This window comes from Durio zibethinus, chromosome 14 (assembly GCF_047325235.1).
Source record: "Durio zibethinus cultivar Kanyao isolate XHJ-2024 chromosome 14, ASM4732523v1, whole genome shotgun sequence".
Classification (NCBI taxonomy): Eukaryota; Viridiplantae; Streptophyta; class Magnoliopsida; order Malvales; family Malvaceae; genus Durio; species Durio zibethinus.
The window spans coordinates 14,929,530-14,950,015 of NC_143175.1; the positions used below are offsets into that span (position 1 = coordinate 14,929,530).

Genomic DNA, 20,486 nt, shown 5'->3' on the forward strand with positions numbered 1-20,486 from the left:
AAAGGTGGAAGGAAACAAAGATGTTAGCTTAACCAAAAACCTAAAAGGCTGTAAGGATGCGAGGGACAAGCCACAACAACTATCTAGTAATCTGGGAGAAAGAGTTGGAAAGAGTAACAAAATTATGAAAAAGATGGAGCAATAAAAGGGAAGATATTATGAGTCTGGAATAAGATGGGAACATTAAAATGAAAGTATAGGTAAAGAATTAATGCAATCATTGAGCAAGCATATTATTATATTACTATTATTTGAAAAATCTCTTAATTACTAATTTTTTAAATATTAATAACTTAATATTATATTATTTCAAATAAGCTTATATGAACAAAAATAATATGATTGTGTCAACATTTAAATGTCATTTTTTCAATCTTTTAATTACTAATTTTTGAAATATTAATAACTTAATATTATGTTATTTCGAATAAGCTTATATGAACTAAAATATTTTTTTATGACAAAAAAAAATTAAAAAGAGTTTAATTTTTGAAATCTCTTATTAATTTTTGAAATATTAATATATATGTATTGTTTTATTCTGAATAAACTTATATGAACAAAAATATTTGTTTTATGACAAAAAAAAATCATAATAATTTGAAATAGATAATTATTCAAATAGCCATAATTATTAGAACTAGTTAGGTAAACAGAATTATTTTTTAAATCTCTTACTTATTAATTTTTAAAGTATTAATAACTTTATTTTATTTTATTTTGACTAAGCTAGTATGAATTAAAAAAATTGTTGTATGACAAAACAAAATGTAGTAACAATTTTAAATAGATAATTGTTCATACAGTTTTAATAATTTGAATTAGTTCAACAAGCAAATTTAATTTTTAAATCTCTTAGTTATTAATTTTTGAAATATTATTAAATTAGTATTATTTTATTTCTAATAAGCTTGTATGAATATAAATAATTATTTTATAACAGAACAAATGGTTTATTTTGTAAATAATTGATTTGAAGTATATAATTCTTTGAATAGTCATAACTATTTGAACTAGTTCGATTAACAGATTTATTTTTTAAATCTCTTACTTATTAATTTTTGAAAAATTAATAAATTAATATTATTTTAATCCGAATAAGCTTGTATAATAAAAAAAACATTTGTTATATGACCAAACAAAAGGTAACAATGATTTGAAGTAGATAATTATTGAAATGGTAATAATTATTTAAACTGATTGAGTAAATAAATTCACTTTTAAATCACTTATTAATTTTTGAAATATTAATAAATTATTATTATTATATTTCAAATAAACTTCTATGAATTGAAACAATTATTTTATAACAAAATAAAAGGCCATAACGATTTTAAATAGACAATTATTCAAATAGTCATAATTATTTGAATTTGTTTGGCAAACAAATTTATTTTTTTAAACTGTTGCTTATTAATTTTTAAAATATTAAGAAATTAGTATTATTTTATTTTGGATAAGCTTTTATAAACTAAAACAATTGTTTTATGTCAAAACAAAAGGTCATAATGATTTTAAATAAATAATTATTCAAATAATCATAACTGTTTGAACTTGTTTAATAAACAAATTTATTTTTTCAAATATTTTGCTTATTTGTTTTCAAAATGTTAATAAATTTGAATTATTTTATTCCAAATTGTGCGATGACCATTATGAACAAAAACAATTGTACAGTGCAAAGGATCAAATAACATTTGTCATGAAGTGTTGGTTTCATGAACTTAGACAGGACAGTCTTTACATCCTCAAAGTTTATTTGAAAAATGTAATTACGTCAATGTGTAAAATAAATAAATAAAATTTTCAAAATAACAGTGAACATTTTGAGAAAAAAAAAACTTAATGAAAAATTATAAGTTGAAATCAAAGTCATAACACTTTGAAATAAATGAGACATTTTTTTTAGCTTATTCGTGAAGCCTTACTTAAGTCTTGCTTGTTCAAATAGATGATTGCGTTTGTACAAGTGCTTCTTTCGTGCTTCTTTCACACTGAACATTTATTTTTCATCATACAAGCCTATTCGGTATAAAATAATAGCAATTTACTCATATTTCAAAAATTAATAAATAAAATATATAAAAAATAAATTTGTTTATCGAATCAATTCAAATAATTATGATTATTTGAATAGTTATATATTTCAAATTATTATAACCTTTTATTATATCTTAAAAAAATTATTTATGTTCATACAAGTTTATTCAGAATAAAATAATACTAATGAAATAATATTCTGAAAATCAATAACTAAGATATTTGAAAAATAAATTTATTTGTCAAACTAATTCAAATAGTTAAGGCTATATGAACAATTCTTTATGTCAAATTATTATAACCTTTTATTTTATCGTAAAATAATTTTTTCAGTTCTTAGTAACTTACTCAAAATAAAATAAAATGAATTTATTAATATTTCAAAAATTAATAAGTAAGAAATTTAAAAAATAACTCTGTTTTTCGAACCAGTTCAAATAATTATGACTATTTAAACAATTATCTATTTCAAATCATTATTACCTTTTGTTTTGTCATAAAACAAATTCTTTTGTTCATATAAGTTTATTTGGATTTAAATAATATTAATTTATTAATATTTTGAAAATTAAGAAAAGATTTAAAAAATAAATCTATTTATTAAACTAGTTTAATTAGTTATAACTATTTAAATAATTATTTATTTCAAATCATGATGACCATTTGTTTTGTAATAAAAGAATTATTTCTATTCATACAGTCTTATTCGGAATAAAGTAATGTTAATTTATTAATATTCTAAAATTAATAAGTAATGGATTTAAGAAATAAATTTGTTGGCCTATTCAGTGCAAATAGTTATGATTATTTGAACAATTATCTATTTCAAATCATTATGACCTTTTGTTTTATCACAAAACAATTGTTTATATTCATACAAGCTTATCCGAAATAACATAATTCTAATTTATTAATATTCTAAAAATTAATGAGTAAGAGATTTAAAAAATAAATCTATTTACCAAACAAGTTCAAATAGTTAAGACTATTTGAACAATTATCTATTTCAAATTTCTATAATCGTTTGTTTTGTCATAAAATAATTTTGTCTATTCATAAAAGTTTATTTAAAATAAAATTACACAAATTTATTAATATTCAGATAATTAATAAGTAAAAGATTAAAAATGTAAATATATTTATTGAATAAGTTCAAATAGTTATGATTATTTAAACAATTATTTATTTCAAATCATTATGACTTTTTGTTTTGTCATAAAATAATTTTTTTTCTTCTTGCAAACTTATCCAGATTAAAATAATATTAATTTGTTAATTTTTCAACAATTAATAAGTAAAAGATTTTTAAAATAAATATGTTTACTATACAAGTTCAAATAGTCATAAGTCATAACTATTTGAGTAATTATATATTTAAAATTGTTATGACCTTTTATTTTATCATAAAACAATTGTCCCAGTTCATATAGGCTTATTCAAAATAAAATAATATTAATTTATTAATATTTCAAAAATTAATGAGTAAGAGTTTTAAAAAATGAAACTATTTACCGCACAAGTTCAAATTGTTATAATTATTTAAACAATTATCTATTTAAAATCGTTATGATCTTTTGTTTTATCATAAAACAATTGTTTCTATTCATACAACCTTAGTTCGAATAAAATAATATAAATTTATTAATATTTCAAAAATTAATAAATAAAAATTTAAAAATTAAATAAGTTTTTTTAACACATTCAAATAGTTATAGTTATTTGAACAATTATATATTTTAAATAGTTATGACCTTTTGTTGTCATAAACCAATTGTTTCTGTTCATATAAGCATATTCAAAATAAAATAATATTAGTTTATTAATATTCCAAAAATTGATAAGTAAAAATTTAAAAAATAAATTTGTTTTCCAAATAAGTTCAAATTGTTGTGATTGTCTAAATAATTATTTATTTAAAATAGTTATGATCTTTTGTTTTATCATAAAACAATTGTTTTTATTCATACAAGTTTAGTTGAATAAAATAATACTAATTTATTTATATTCTGAAAATTAATATGTAGTATATTTTAAAAAAATTTATTTACCGAACAAGATCGAATAATTATGACTATTTGAATAATTATCTATTTTAAATTGTTATAGCCTTTTGTTCCATAATAAAACAATTGTGTCTATTCATACAAGTTCATTTGAAATAAATAATATTAATTTAGTAATATTCTAAAAATTAATAACTAAGAAATTTAAAAAATTAAATCTATTTGCCAAATCAGTTTAAATAATTAAGACTATATAAACAATTATTTATTTCAAATTGTTATGACATTTTGTTCTATCATAAAATAATTATTTCAGCTCATACAAGCTTATCCAAAAAAAAAATACTACTTTATTAATATTTCAAAAGTTAATAAGTAAGAGATTTAAAAAATAAATCAGTTTACTGAAACAGTTCAAATAATTATGGCTATTTGAATAACTACCTATTTCAAATCATTATTACTTTTTATTTTGTCTTAAAATAATTGCTTTTCAATATACAAGCTTATTCGAAATAAAATAATATTAAGTTATTAATATTTAAAGAATTAATAAGAGATTTAAAAAGTAAATATGTTTATCGAATAAGTTTAAACAATTATTAGTATTTGAACAATTATCTATTTCAAATTGTTATAACATTTTGTTTTATCATAAAATAATTATTTCTGTTCATACAGGCTTATTCATAATAAAATAATACTAATTTAGTAATATTCTAAAAATTAATAACTAAGAGATTTAAAAAAAATTATTTGCCAAACCAGTTGATACAGTTAAAACTATATGACAATTATTTATTTTCACTTATTATGACATTTTGTTTTATCATAAAATAATTATTTTAGCTCATACGAGCTTATTTGGAACAGAATAAAACTAATTTATTATTATTTTAAAAATTTAGTAAGAGTTTAGAAAATAATTCCATTTATTGAACTAATTCAAATGATTATAACTATTTTAACAATTATCAATTTCAAATCATTATTACTTTTTATTTTGTCATAAAACAATTGTTTTTGTTAATGAAGTTTGTTCAAAATAAAATAATACTAATTTATTAATATTTAGAAAATTAATCAGTAAGAGATTTAAAAAGTAAATCTATTTACCAAACTATTTCAAATAGTTTTGACTATTTGAATAATTATCTACTTTAAATCGTTATAACCTTTTTATTTTGTTATCAAACAATTGGTTCTGTTCATACTATTTTATTCATAATAAAATAATACTAATTAATAATATTTTGAAACTTAATAATCAAGAAAATTAAAAAATAAATATAATTATCAAACAAGTTTAAATAGTTAAGACAATATAAGCGATTATCTATTTCAAATTATTATGACTATTGAGAAGGCAAGTTTTCTTTACTTCTATTGAACAATAAGTTTAACAAGAAACTAAAGTAATTAAGCCATGTTGGAATCCATTATTTTGTTTCCCTTAGAAAATATGTGTTGTGTTGTTGACATAGATTATAGATATACGATATGCATTACAGCATATGTTGTCCCGTAGTTACATTAAGTTTTTTTTCTCTACAAGATACGATTGTCTTATAGTATGTCATATTTTTCCTATTGCAAACATTGATCTTAATGAGCTATATTTTCAACTTTCCATATCTTTCCATATTTGATTTTATGTTTCTCTTATTATAAATCCCATGAGTCATGATTTATTTGGGAAAAAAATAGAGAAAGAAAAAACAAGTATAATTATATTACATCATGTTAATATATATATACATATATTTTTTTGGTTTGGAAAGGATCATTTATGAAAAGAAATCACGGTTTGGTACACCATTGTCCTAGTAGTCTCAACTACAAACAAAGATAAAAGGAAATTCGAAATAACATTAAACACATTAAGAAAAAGATAATCAGCTAACTGTGGAAAGACATAGATGTTCCCTTCACTGTCATGTTTCGTAAGAGCATCAATGCATCTTTTTCCCTCACAAGAAATATGTTGGATCGTTGTCTACTGAAAGTTCTTCAACATAGTCTTGTAATCTTTAATAAGAGTGTTAAGATGGTTGTAATTTATCTTTGGGTTTTTTTATCAAGTTAATCACAGCAGTCGCATCCATTTCTCTAGCCAAGTTGCTTATCCCAGCTGGAATGGCCAAGTTAAGATCGTCTCTAAGGGCCCATAGTTTGGTTTCAACAATTGTAGGTCTAGGAATGTGCCTGGATGAATGATGCCGGCAATTGATGCTTGAGATGTAGAGATTAATTACAAACAGAAAAACTCACAAAGAAAACAACTCACAAGAATTTGAATTACATACAAAAACATCGTCTTAAGAATTCTAATTAATGATACAGAACAATAAAAGTTCACCACTCTAGGAAATCCACCTAAAAGATGCAGAATTTGAAAAACAATCTAAAAGATTGTTTAAGGATTAAAACAAACTCTATTTTGAATTCTATCAAAGAATAATAAAAAATTTATAAGCTAGAAACATCACTCCAAGCATAGAAACTTTCATATTGCATTGCTAGAATCATGCCTAAAACAATGGGATTTGCATGTGAACATAATTTGCCCATTTACTCCTGCAAATTACATAACAATGAACCAACCCACAATCCTATTCATATTCATGATCTTATTTTTCAGCTAGTGTGAACGTAATTTTCCTACTCCAGCTCACCTTATTTATGCATTTGTTTAGTGAATTTAGACCAATGATAGATCAATCTTATTTTTGAACAAATCTGCCTTAATCTCAGTCCAAGTTTTATGTTGTGCAAACACTTCAGTGTCGATGAACCCAAAGCCCATCGTCCCTCATGATATTTCAAAGTAGTTCCTGCCCCTGCTTTGCTTGGATTACCTAAAGAAGACCTATCAATGTTAAGCTTGTGCCAATCATATGGTGACCATTCTGTTTGGAATTCTAGGTACTGACAACTAGGAATTTATGGTTACATTGAATTTAATCAAATCTTCCCATTTTATGCTGGTGCTGAACCTAGTGTAAGCTGCATAGATTCTACGCTCCCACCAGGCTCATAATAGGACATTCAGCAAACAGATTTTGAATCGTTTCTTCCTACTTTTGGCAAAATGGACACTATATTGGGACAGTCATACCTCTATTTCTAAGGAGGCATCTTGTTTGAAGAATTTTGTGAATACATTCCCAAATGAAAAATTGCAGTTCAGGAGGTACCTTTGTTTCCAAATCCATGTCCACTGTTCTTTTACGTCCCTGCTGATTTGGAAATTGGCGTTGGTAGCAAGCTGATAAGCACTGCTTAAAGTAAACTCTCATAAGTTGGAGAAATTCCAGTATATGAAATCATTCCCATTATCCTGGCAGGTGAAGGGAATACTTGTGATACACTGTGTGAGGTTCACAAGAAGGGCGACAGATAAAGAAGATTGTCCTATGGTTTCCCAATCAATCTTTAAATTGATTCATCGTGATAGAAGTTTTTTCATGTTGAAAGGGCTTTCAACCAAGGACCTAATACAGCCTTTACCTATCTAGTTATCATTCTAAAAGTTTATTTCTGTTTCATCCTATACAATCCACCGTATTCTTTTTTCTAAAAGATACTGGTACCTTTTCATGGATCTTTGAACAATAGATATGTAGGACTTAGTTAACATTTGTTTTTTGAAGGTACTTGTGGCTAAGGACTCGAACCCAGAGATCATTCTGATTGTGAATCACTCCCCAATAGAGTTAGGTGATGAAAGCTTGGTTGCGAGGCTTACTCTTCCTCAATCCCAAACCTCCTTTATCCTTAGATTTGGTGACTTCATCCCAATAATCCTGAGGAATTTTTTGTTGATTTTGTTAAGTGTAGTGCACATAGACATAGGAAGCGCTCTGCACTGCATGAAATATGTCGGGATCGCTGTTATACTTGACCGGATAAGAACCATGTTATCGGTAGGGGAAAGTAAATTTGCTTTCCAACTTGCTAGCTTAGATTTAACCTTCTCTACGATTAACTCATGTCTTGCTTTCTCACTCTTTTGTCATGCATGGGGAACCCCAAATATTTTCCAGACTCTTTCATTGCTTTGATGTTTAGACAACTTGTAATCCAATCCCTTTGTTCATCCTTGGTTTTTTTGAGAGAAGAATTCTTGATTTCTCCAGGTTGATTCTTTGTCTAGATTCTTACATGAATTCCTCCAGCACCTTTTTTATTGTGGCAGTGGATTTCTTATCCATTCTATATACAGAGGTGGGATAGCTATGGACCTCTCCTTGAGACGCTGATTGGGCAGCATTATTTCTTTTCATCAAGCCTCCTTGAAGGTAAAGTTGAGATACTCCATACATAAAATGAAAATGTATGGCTATAATGGATCATCTTGGCGAATGCTTCTCGAAGGATGGAACTTTCAAGCTTACTTCCATTAGCCGCTATTGTTGAACTTGAAATGATAATATAGTTCCTAATCAAATTAACCCATGATGCTAGAAATTTGAAGAACATGAGGATCTTTCTTATAAAACCCCATTCAAGTCAATCATAGACTTTTTCAATATCGACCTTCAAAGTCATGATCCCATGATGACCCTTTTTCTACTTCATCAAATGGAGGACTTTTTGGACAATGATGACACTTGCAACCGCTTGTCTTCCTGATAGGAAGCTCCTTTGCAGGGGTGATATGAATTTGTTCAACAAGGGTCGTAACCTCTAGACCATTATTTTAGTCACAATTTTATATAGCGGTATTGAAGAAGCTGATGGGACGGAAGTAGTTTGTGGAGGTGGGTGCTTGGTTTTCTGGAATTAAGGTGATCAACATTTTATTCATACCTTTCTATAGTTTTCCAGTGTTAAACGTTTTGACAATGGTCTCACATATTTTTTTTATTTTTCCTTGGACCAACACGGTTGAAAGAAGAAAGAATGAAGGCTATCAAGGCTCAAGGTCTTAAATGGTTTAAGAGGCTCTAAGGCCTTATGAATATCAACATCAAAAGCCGTTGCTTGGAGCTGGTCCGCAAAAATTACCTTATGGATATCAACATGGCCTACTTAAGGTGATTTGGCTCTTGGTTCCTGACTTCATTCACGTTGGACGGGGAAAACAATTTCATGAAGTGATCCATGATTATTGCTTTCATTCCTTCATGATCAGTGATCCAAACTCCATTGACATCATACAAGCCACCGATTTTATTTCTATATCTTCTTACAAGAGTTGTAAAGTTGGAAAAATCTTGTATTTCTCTCCCTTTTTATCGTCCAACTCACTCTTGATTTCATAGCCCACAAAAGTTCCTCATGTTTGAGGATTTCCTTGATAGTCTTCCATCAAGGTTCTTTGAAGATTAAGTAAGAAATCATTTCGTCTGTTATCAAGGGCTTCTGCAATGCCCTTCAATCTAGTAATAATTTTACATTTCTTGTGGTAGATATTGCCAAAGGTCACTTTATTACGGGCTTTGAGATACTTGATGAAATCATCGATAGTCTGGTTAAGTGGAAGGTGATTTGGAGCCCATTGGTTAGCCATGGCCTGGTGGAAGTCCATATGTCTATCCACATGCATTAAAAACGAAATGGTTTTTCTTCAAAACTAGGAAGGTAAGGTGTTTGGGGTATTTCATTAACAATTGTATGTCCCATTCCATCGCTTCTTCCTGATTCATTCGCGGTAAAATTCCACTTTATGCAAGAGAGTCTCCAATCCTTGGATCACTAGGTAGCTGGTATTTATCTTGATTGTGCTGCTCTGTCCACTAGCAGTTTCATCACTGAAACTTGCGTGTACCTCATGTGGACTTCCAACATTCTTTCTGCCGAGGAGGAGACTAGGACAGTTTCTATCTGTTAAGGAAACATCTCGAAGTTTTGCCGATGCTACCTGTTCAAGGGACTTGGTGTCTCTGAGAAGTGTGAGCTTTGATGAAGAAATGGCAAAACAGGAGGCGAACAGATTAGTAGAGGTAGGTTGCTCCAAAGTCTGGTAGATGGTGCCAATATGGTCTCCCTTGCTTCGTACATCTTGTGGATAACCTCTCTCCTTTGGGGAAATTGATCTGCAGAATCTTCCCTTTCGTTGATCTCACTTACAGCTTGTCGTAGAGGATCCTGGTTTACAACCTAGATAGGCCAAAGGAGAAGTTGATGAAGTTTGTGGAGAAGCTCTGCGATTTGCTTGCTGTATCCTTTCCCTTCTCGAATGCCTGTTATTGCAGATTCTCATGTGTTGGCTGGCATTGAGTGCCCTGAATTTTGGTTTTTAGAGCTAGTGTTGATTCCATGAGGAGGTCATTGTAAGTTACCTCATTTGGTTCTGGAAGATTTGGTGTTTTATGCGGTTGATGAATGTTCACCGTATACTCGTCCTCTTTTCCTTGTAAACAATTTGAAAAACCTACTTGGTGTCTTGTCTTTTCACTCTACGTGGTTGCATGCTTAGGGCTGCTAACTTGCATTCAAAAAGAAACATTGCTTCTCGGAGTGTATTTGTTCCACTAGCATTGTTATTATTTTTTTGCCTTAAATCCCTCATTGTTTCTATCTTGTTTAGCATTTACCTTGTTTACTTCTCCTTTTTAAGACATGTCATTATCTTTTTCATGTCAGTCAACAACCTGTTTTGTGTTAACCAATGGAAGTTTTCCCCTTTGTTTTTCATTCAAGTTTCTTGACAATAACCTTTCTTTGATTCCTTATATATTTCTTTGATTTTGTGACGGCAATTCTTTCACTTGGAGGGAAAGACTTGCTTTGTCTCATTCTTGATAGCTTCCTTTATTGTGAAACTGAGCTCTACAGCTATCGACCTAACCCTGGCCATAGGCGATGGCTTCAACTTTTGTCTGTTCCGTCCCCTTTGGACCAGCATCCATGGGCCACAATCCCCTTCCTCAGTCTTTTTTCCCTCCATGTTGATTGGTTCCTTTGGTTTCTTAATCTCTGTACTCCCTTCCTACGTTTGCATGGAAGGGAGTTTTAAATTCTCAGGACAATATTCTTTCTTATGCCCGATTTTCCCACACTGGAAGCATAACATACAGATCCCTTCATAAATATGGACTGTTGTTCTCCCTTCAACAGAAATAGATCTCTTCAATGGCTTGTCCAGATTAGCTTGAATACATAGCCGTGCTAACTTGCCTCTTTCTTCAGAGAGAATATGTTTATCCACTCTAAGTAGACAACTATGCTCTTTCCTATTCTAGTGAAGATTTCAGTAGCATAGTATTCTATGGGTAATTTGGGGAGTTTAACTGCTACCGATGAGAAAGATGCTTTTACAACTCTGACGTTACGAGTCCAATTTCAGATAGCCAGAAAATGTCCACCCATAAACCAGGGGCCCTTTTTGATCACATAATCATAATCTTTAGGATTCTGGAATATAATAAAAAAGTAATCACTACCATGATCAATAACAAAAAATTTACCTTGTGTCTTCCATATCTGGATTAATTTAAACACCAGGTACTGGTAACTAACATTTCTTTCGAGCACCTTTAACTATCAGTGTCTTGGCCCATCTGCTCTTGATTCTTGTTTTCTCCTCTTTTGTATTAAGCATGATGTTAATATGGTCAGAGTGGCTGATCCTGGAGTTCCTCTTCCGTATCTGTTTCCATGCTTTCCTTTTCTTGGTCGAAAAAATATTGTTCATACGCGCCATATGAAGCTTCAAGGAGAGAATCTTTTTAAGAAATGATTTTCCTACGTGTTGTCACCTTTGAATCAGACGTGAGAGCTTTACAGCGAGCAGGATGTGACTGCTTGATCTTCTTGGTGCTTTGATGCAGTTCTTATTCTCCTCGAGAGAGAGTTGCAATACAACCAAGCCTTCTTTTTTTTAGAATTGCGTCATGTTGATATTGAGTTCAATGTAAAAAGTTTTTACAAAATTTCACAGCCGGTTGAGCTAGACGATGAAGAAAATGAGGAGAAAAATTTACAGTCCAAACTTGCTTCTCAAAAAATTTTTATGAGGTGATTATTTATGACCTTTTTTCGTCAAAAATGCTTTGAAAATTTCAGAAAACAATTTTTAATGGGGTTATTTAAGGTATTTCTGGTCAAAAATACATTCAATAATCTCCTCATAAATTTTTATGACGTAATTACTCAAGGTATTTTTGATCAAAAACTTCTTGAATAATCCTAAAAAAAATTTAATAAGATAATTGAAGGCATTTTTTGACAAAAAATACCTTCAATAATCTATTCATAAATTTTTATGACGTGATTACTCAAAGTATTTTTCGTAAAAAAAATACCTTAAATAATCCCAAAAAAAATTTTTAATGGGATTATTAAATGCGTTTTTGGCCAAAAATACTTTTAATAATCTCTTCCTAAATTTTTATGAGGTGATACTTTAGACATTTTTCACCAAAAAAAAATCCAAATCAGCATGATTTTACCTAATCAGTCATTTGTTATTCTTTTTATGTGTTATAACGACACGTGTAAGATGCATATTTCTTTTGACCTATGAAATAAATCCTACATTATTACAAATTGCTAACATTTTATCCTTATTTGTATGAATTAAAACTTTTGATCCTGAATTAAGCAACCACTCAATGTTTGATTATGATTTAAGCATTTAGCCAATTCATGCTTTAGTTAAGGTAATGTCTTCTAACCTGTCTTGGTTATTTTCTACTATATATGCTAGCCCTAGAATAAAAGAAAGGAAATTATTGTGGGATAACCTTAAAGTAGTGGCCATGAACCATTATTTGCCTTGGCTAGTTACTAGGGATTTTAACGAGGTTTTATCCTCTAATGAGAAAAGAAGGGGCGCCCTAATTTCAAGTCACAGACTAAAGAAATTTCATGCCTACGTGAATGATTGTAACCTCTTTGATATTGGGTTTAAATGACTAAAATTTACTTGAATAAACATGAGAGGGGTTCAATACCTCATTCAAGAGTGGGTAAACTGTTTTTTTTAAGCCTGCTTAGAATCTTTTATACCTTAGAGCCATCGTATCTCACCTTCCAAGACCAAGATCGGATCATTGCCCTATCCTTACATCCTTCAAAGCTTGTAATTTCTCATTTGATGATAAACCGTTTTGGTTTCAAAAAATGTAGTTGGATCACCTAGAATTTCCTAGAACACTTGACCATGGGTGGCCTTTTCTTTCATCGACTCTGAATTTAACTATTGAGCAATTCACCAAAAACTTGAAGATATGGAATAGAGAAACCTTCAATAATGATTTTCACAAGAAATGAAAACTTCTAGCTAGACTGAAAGGCATAGAAAAATCCCTCGAGTAGAGACCTAATGACTTCTTCATAAACCTTCAAAAAGTACTCATGAGCGAGTACCAAGTCATCCTTAGAGAAGAGGAAACCTTCTTGGCTATGAAATCTAGGATAAAATGGCTTATAGAAAGGGAAATAAGCACTTTATTCTTTCATATTTCAACACTTGTTAGAAGGTAAAGAAACAAAATTAGAGGATGCAAATGGAGAATGGATTATGGGCAACACTGGGGTTAAGAAAATTGTTATGGAGCACTTCACATCCTTCTTCACAATCTCCAAGATGATGGGTCTCAAGGAATTGACCTATAAGGCTTTAAATGGGTTTCTCTCAATGAAGATGAAATCGGCCAACTCCAACTACCACTCCAAGACAAAGATATTTGCAGGGCTCTATGGAGTTTTAAACCTTTCGAAGCTTTAGGTCCAAATGATTTTCACCTAGGCTTTTACAAACATTGTTGGGACAAAGTTAAAGGCAAAATTTATGAGACCATTCGAGAAGTTTTTGTGAGTGGAAGGCTTCAAGAGGCTATGAATGACATGCTTATCTCCCTCATTCCAAAGGGCGAATCTCTTTATTTAATTAGTCAATATCACCTTATAAGCTTGCTTAATACCACTTACAAAATTGTCTCTAAGATTTTAGTGAAAAGGTTACGCCCCTTATTGAACAAACTCATATCACCACTTCAAGGAAGTTTCATTCTGGGGAGACAAGCTTTTGACAGTGTGGTTATTATTCAAGAAGTTTTGCATTCCATGAAAAGGAAGAAAAGACTATGGTGATCAAACTCGACCTAGAAAAGGTGTATGATCGCCTAGAATAGGGCTTCATCAAAGAATTCCTCTACTTCTTCAAGTTTCCTCCAAAATGGATTCATTTAATCATGAATAGCATCATATCCTCCTATCTCGTGTTGGGCTAAAAGCCTCTAATCCAATCACACAAGCGGAAGCGAAATCAAATAATAAATCAAACACACAAGAGACAATAATTTAACGTGGTTCGGTCTAACTGACCTACATCCACGGATGAGAAACAAGATCCACTAGTTGTAGAGAATTACAAACATACATCATATCATCAACCTCACTCAACAATCAATACTCATAAGACACTCTCAATCTCCTCTAGTCCTATGAAGTATTCTCAACCCAAACAAACACAAATCTAAACTCTTGTGCACCCTTTCAATACAACAAAATACATACCCATATGTTCCCATACATCATACCTATGTGGATCCTCTCAATCTCCTCTAGTCCACTCACAAACAAACATACACACCCATAAGAAATAGAGCCCCAATACTCCTATGGGGTGTCTATCCCACAAAACCCTACAACTCTCTTACATCTTTTTCTCATACTTAACCCTGTAGAGACTTCACCTATTTATAACCATACAAATTTGTCCATTAAGAATCCCTCTCCTCTTAGAATTCTTCTCCTGTAAGTCAAACTTGCCTATTAAGAATCCCTTTCCTTTTAGAATTCTTCTCTTGCAAGTCAAACTTACCTATTAAGAATCCTCTTTCTCTTGGAATTCTTCTTTTGCAAGTCTTCTTGTCCATCAAGCAATATCTGACAAATCTCGAACAAATCTCAAATAAATCTCTTATGGGATTTGAGTCAATATTCCCAACATCTCGTAGTGGTCATTAATGGAGAAAGGATGAAAAGTTTTCAAACTTCAAAAGGTATTCGATAAAGTGATCCCCTTTCCCCGTATATATTCATATTATGCATGGAGTACCTTAACGCTTTGATTCTGGATGCTTGACTAGGACGTGGTTCCCAATTAAGGTCTCTAGGAAAGGTCTACGTCTCTTATACCTACTCTTTGCTAATGATGTTGTTTTGTTCTCAAGAACCAACAAAAAATCTGTCATCACCATTAAAAAGATCTTGGATAGATTCATGGAAGAATTAGGCCATAGGTGAACTTGGAAAAATCCAGAATTGGTTTTTCCAGGAACACCAAGAGAGATCAGCAGGATTGGATAACTAAACTTTTGAATATAAGAAGTACTGATGAACTTGGAAAATATCTTGGTTTCCCTATGCATAGCAGAAACGTAAGAAATTAAGATTTTGATTTTATCATTGAAATAGTTAATTCCAAACTCGTAGGCTGGAAAGCTAGTCTCTTATTCCCCCGCTGGTAGAATGGTTTTGATCAGTCTACTATGGAAGCTCTCACGGCTTACTACATGCAATGCACGGCCTTCCTTACTTTTTCATGCTCTGAATTGGATAAAATCAATAGAAGATTTTTATGGGAAGGAAGAAGTAACAGGAAAAAACTTCATAGACTTAAGTGGACTGAAGTGACTAAAGCAAAGGAAGAAGATGGCCTCGATCGTAAATTGAGCAGAGCCATAAACCAAGAATTACTATCCAAACGATGTTGGAGAATGCTACATAACCAGAGTGAGCTGTGGGTTAGGGTGCTGAAGGAAAAATATCTTCTCAACAATGATAATAGGGGTAAGGTCTCGAATATGTCTGTCACTTAGAGATCTCTCAAAAGATGACATCACATTCTTGACAATGGCATTAGATGGACAGTCCATGATGGTGCTAGCACGAGCTTCTGGGAGGAAAACTGGACAGGTCTTGGTAAGGTTAGGGCCCTGTTATTGGTCCTATGAAATGCGAAGATGAAAACATCATAGTTAAACAATTCAAGCAAAGGGTGGATTCTGGCAACCAACACCCTGTTGCCATTGATCTCCCCTTGGAAGTTTTGCAAGCCATCCAAAGTGTTCCCTTTAGCCGTCCTGATGTTGGTAATGACTCCATGTGCTGGAATTATTCTAACTCTGGAGAAATCGATTTGAACAGTGCATATAAATTTGCCCTCAACCATGACATGCAAGGTGGTGGAAAAGAAAGAGACATGTGGACCTGGATTAGGAAACAAAAAGCTCCCCCTAACCTCAAATTCTTTTAGCAGGGGGAAAGAAAAGTCCTTCCCACCTGTGATTTCTTTTAGCAGGGGGATTGAATGTCCAGAATAGGTGCCCTTTGTGCAGTGATCAAGATAAGACAATAATACACTTGTTTGCTGAATGCCACATTATGAAAACCTGGAGGCCACCCTTAACTGCCCCATCTGTACATCTATCACCAGCATCACTTCGTGGGATAAATGGCTCAGGGACAACATCATCAACAAAACATGGCTGGCTAATAAATGAGCCTCCTAGAGCACGGCTTTTGTTTTCATGTTGTCAGAAATTTGGAAGACTCGAAACAAGATCATTTTTGAAAGGAAACCAGTGAACTCCAGAGTGACTGACAATGCTATCAATCATGCTACTGAATTTATTGCTTCGGCGGATCAAGTGAAAAGAGGACCTTTCCCTTCCACCATTGTTGTCCAATGGAGACCACCATCCAAAGGTTGGCTTAAACACAACACCGATGGCTCTTCAAAGGGCAATCCAGGCAAAGCGGGGGCAGAGGTTATCATAAGAAATCACGAAGGGAAATGGATCAAGCGGATGGCCAGATTTATTCCTAGAGCCACAAGTGTAGAAGCTGAATTATGGACCCTACGAGATGGCCTTGACCTGGCTAGGAAGGAAGGAATAACAAGGCTGGAAATAGAGTTGGATGCGATGGGGGTGATTAACTTGATTAACAACACTAGCATTTCCAATTGGCATCAAATACTCTTATTTCTGATTGCAGGACTCTGTTGAGGAACTTTCAACAGATCAGGATAAAACATACTTACCGTGAAGGAAACCGGTGCGCTGCAGCATTGGCTGGATATGCAGCGAGGAAACTAATTTTACTTTATAATCTGCGTCTAAAGACTCGTTTGTTGTTATGTTTAATGTTGTTCCTAGGTGTATTGGCCCTTTCATCTTAGCTGAGGCATATATCGGACTACGTGATTATGTACGCATGAATTTTCTTTTCAGATAAAAAAAAATTAACATGATAGACCCCATTGAAAAGGATATGGGTTTTTCCAAAGCATTAAGAATGAAGGAAACAAATGGTTTTCAGTTTTCTAACCAACCTTACCTAATCTTAGGCAGGAAAAATTTTCCACTATTTTCGATTTTTGCAATCAATTCAGAGACGGAAAATATTGCAAGTTTTTCTAACCTACCTTTCAATTCTTCCTGCAAGCTTCCCATTGCAAAAATAGTCTAATTGCAGCTTTTATAGAAATTAATTAGAGTTGCCTACGCCATTTGAGTAACTACATGGAAATGAGGTTTCTGAATTTTCTGATTATTATCTACTGTTTCTTAGTTTTCTTTGAATTGTAAAATGCAAGTTGCGTAGGGACAGAGGAATGCAGCTTTGTCACATAGAAAAATGGGGTGGAATAGCTTTTTTTTTTTTTTAACTTGTAAGCTATGTGCAAATGAACATGGTGGATTAAATCAATCCTTTTAAAAAATATATAATAATTTAGTTTAATAATCAAACTGAAATTGCAATTCTAATATTTTTGGCAGATATTGATTGTAATTAATTAGTTCTTTTTTCTTGTAGTTGGATGGTAAGAGAGATAATGGTCCTTCATACCCAATAAATTAGAACAAAACAGATTGAAATGAGGTTTTGAGAATTTTCGCAATTGACCAAGGATACATTTGGCAGTGTAATGAAAGGGATTTTCATCTCATGAAGTTGTTTTTGCTAGACTCTTGTTAAATGAACCCTAAGTAATGTAGATGGAGCCTTTAATATGCTTTCTCCCACTTTCCCACACTAATTAATTAAGAATTTTTTAACGAGGCATCAATTTATTAAGAAATTGAAAGAATCCACCAAAAGTTTAACCTCTACGCCACCCATTCTACCAATACAAATGTGCTCTAATTAAGTTCATCATGTTATTAAAATTATCCATGTTTATAAGTTTTCATTAATAAAATCTTCCTAATCATACTTCTAATTAACTTTACAAAATCTCCATGGAATAAAATTTTATTATTTAATTTATACAACAATGTTAAAGTTTTTAAATTTAAAAATGGATTTATATGATTGACACGTATCCATTAAAATGTAATAGTATAAAAAATAAATTATGGGAGAGCATGAATGTTTGAATGCAAATTGCATATAATAGTATGTTAATTAGTACATAATTGTATATTAAAAGGTAATCCAAAAATTTTATCAAGATTTAAGTCCTAATTAAACTATAATAATAGTTTTTTTCTGGCCAAAAGTGTAATAATAGTTTAAGAGCTCTTTCTCCATGCTTCATTTTACTTTTTTGACTCACACGATTTATCACCACACACAGATAAATCAAATTTAGAAAAGGCACCTTGATTGAAATTTGAAAAATACATGAGTAAGATTTTACAAAAAAAAAAAAGGCATAAATTATAAATTAAGTTGTCACCTTTTTAAATAAGGGAGATGTATCAATTTTAAGTAAACTTCTTTTTTTGTCTACTGCAAATCATACATCTTCTCTAGTACTCAAACTAAGCTATCAAAAATTCAAAATCCCTTTGATTTAATAAAATACAAACAACAAACTCCGGAAAAGAGACAATTAACATCATATTCATGACACCATGATATGGGATTTGGATGGATATAAAGTTTGAATGATATATAGTGCTGTCCTTTATGTCTTTAACCGTTTGGTTTAGTGATTAAATAATTCTTGGAAAAACATAGAGGTTTTGATTTTGAATCCATTCTTATTTTCTCATGAATCATATTTATCTTATGTAAAAACAAGAAAAAAAAAAAACTTAGTGTCATGACTTTTAAGTCATGTCTCATGACCATACAAAATAAGAATATTAAGGTCAAAATTGTTAGTGTTTTATGACTATTAAAAATTATCATTATATTTCAATTTTATTGAACTTATTTTTCTCAACCAATAATTTATTTAAAGAAATTAATAGTACACCTCTAGTAACCATTTTCGTAACAGTTGTTGAGGAGCTATTAGATGAATTTGAAAATAAAAAAAAGTTACCATCAATCTTTTTTAGTTAAATGTAATTGGTCACCTATTAAAATTTACTTTCTTAATAAAATTTTAAAATTAATTAAAATTTATTAAAAAGATAATTTTTGGGTTTACAAAAATAGTTTAGATTCGAGAGTCAATTATACCTAAGGAAGGATTAGCATCGCCATAATACTCGTTTAAAAAGTTACTAATTAATTATGTGTTATATTTTAATATTAACTAAAATGGTATTAATTTTGGTATTTAAAATTTATTTTTCTTATTTTTTTATTGTAGCAATTTTAGTTTTTTTTATTATTATTATCTTAGTTGGAAAAATAAATAAGAACCTTGCTTATTGAAAAATTCCCAAAAACATTCCAATATTTTTATAATCTCAAAAGGAACTTTCTCACCTAAAAAGCTTTTAAGAATCACTATTTGGACTTTTCAAGAATCTCTTTCTCGGTAGTTCATATTTATCTTTAATCTTTATATTTATAAGCATATTGTAAAATAAGATGTCTATAATTTAATCCAAATAATATTTTTTTAAAAATTCATTTCTTATTCTATTAATTAAAAAAGATAAGAAATCTTTGTCAAAAATTATTGCTCCAATACATTAGCAGCATTTTAGATAAATTTTTTTACTTAAAGATTTCTAAAGAATCGCTATTTGGATTTCTTTAGAATCTCATCTTCATAATTTCATTTATATTTATTATTTTTTAAATATCTTTTTTAGTATGATGCAGATGGTTTAATTTATGATGCTATTGCATTATATAAAATTTCATTTTTAGAAGTGAAGAATAAATGAGAATTTTTTTTGCATTGAGAATTATTCTAAATATTCCAATTCTTTAGAAAATTCTTAGGAATCATTATTCGGACTTCCCAAAATCCCATCATCAGAAACTCCCATTACTTTCAAGATTATGCAATGCCAATGATAAGGTGCAACATACATTAAAAAAAAAAACATATTATATATATTTTAAGAAAACATATCACTTATGCTCCTTATGTTATATTTTCATTACTCATTTTAATTTGGTCTTAATCACCTAATTATTCAACAACCATTATTAATAAAATTTTTAAGGGAACAAAGCAAATAAAATCCTTTTATTCAAAGTTTTTCTATATACCTCAATACTTTGGTGGTATTTTAAGAACTTTCTTACTTAATCATTTCGTAGAAATCTCTACTCGAACTTCTTTAG

General features: G+C 30.2%; 1 protein-coding gene across 1 annotated transcript; it reads left to right on the forward strand.

Annotated features, from left to right (window-relative positions):
* Positions 1 to 16,531: 16,531 nt before the first annotated feature.
* Positions 16,532 to 20,486, forward strand: LOC149515072 (uncharacterized). Its single transcript, XM_089742973.1, has 5 exons — positions 16,532 to 16,917; positions 17,001 to 17,150; positions 17,823 to 17,829; positions 20,128 to 20,217; positions 20,463 to 20,486. Exons 1-5 carry the CDS (start codon positions 16,532 to 16,534, stop codon positions 20,484 to 20,486), a joined length of 657 nt encoding a protein of 218 aa, XP_089599099.1.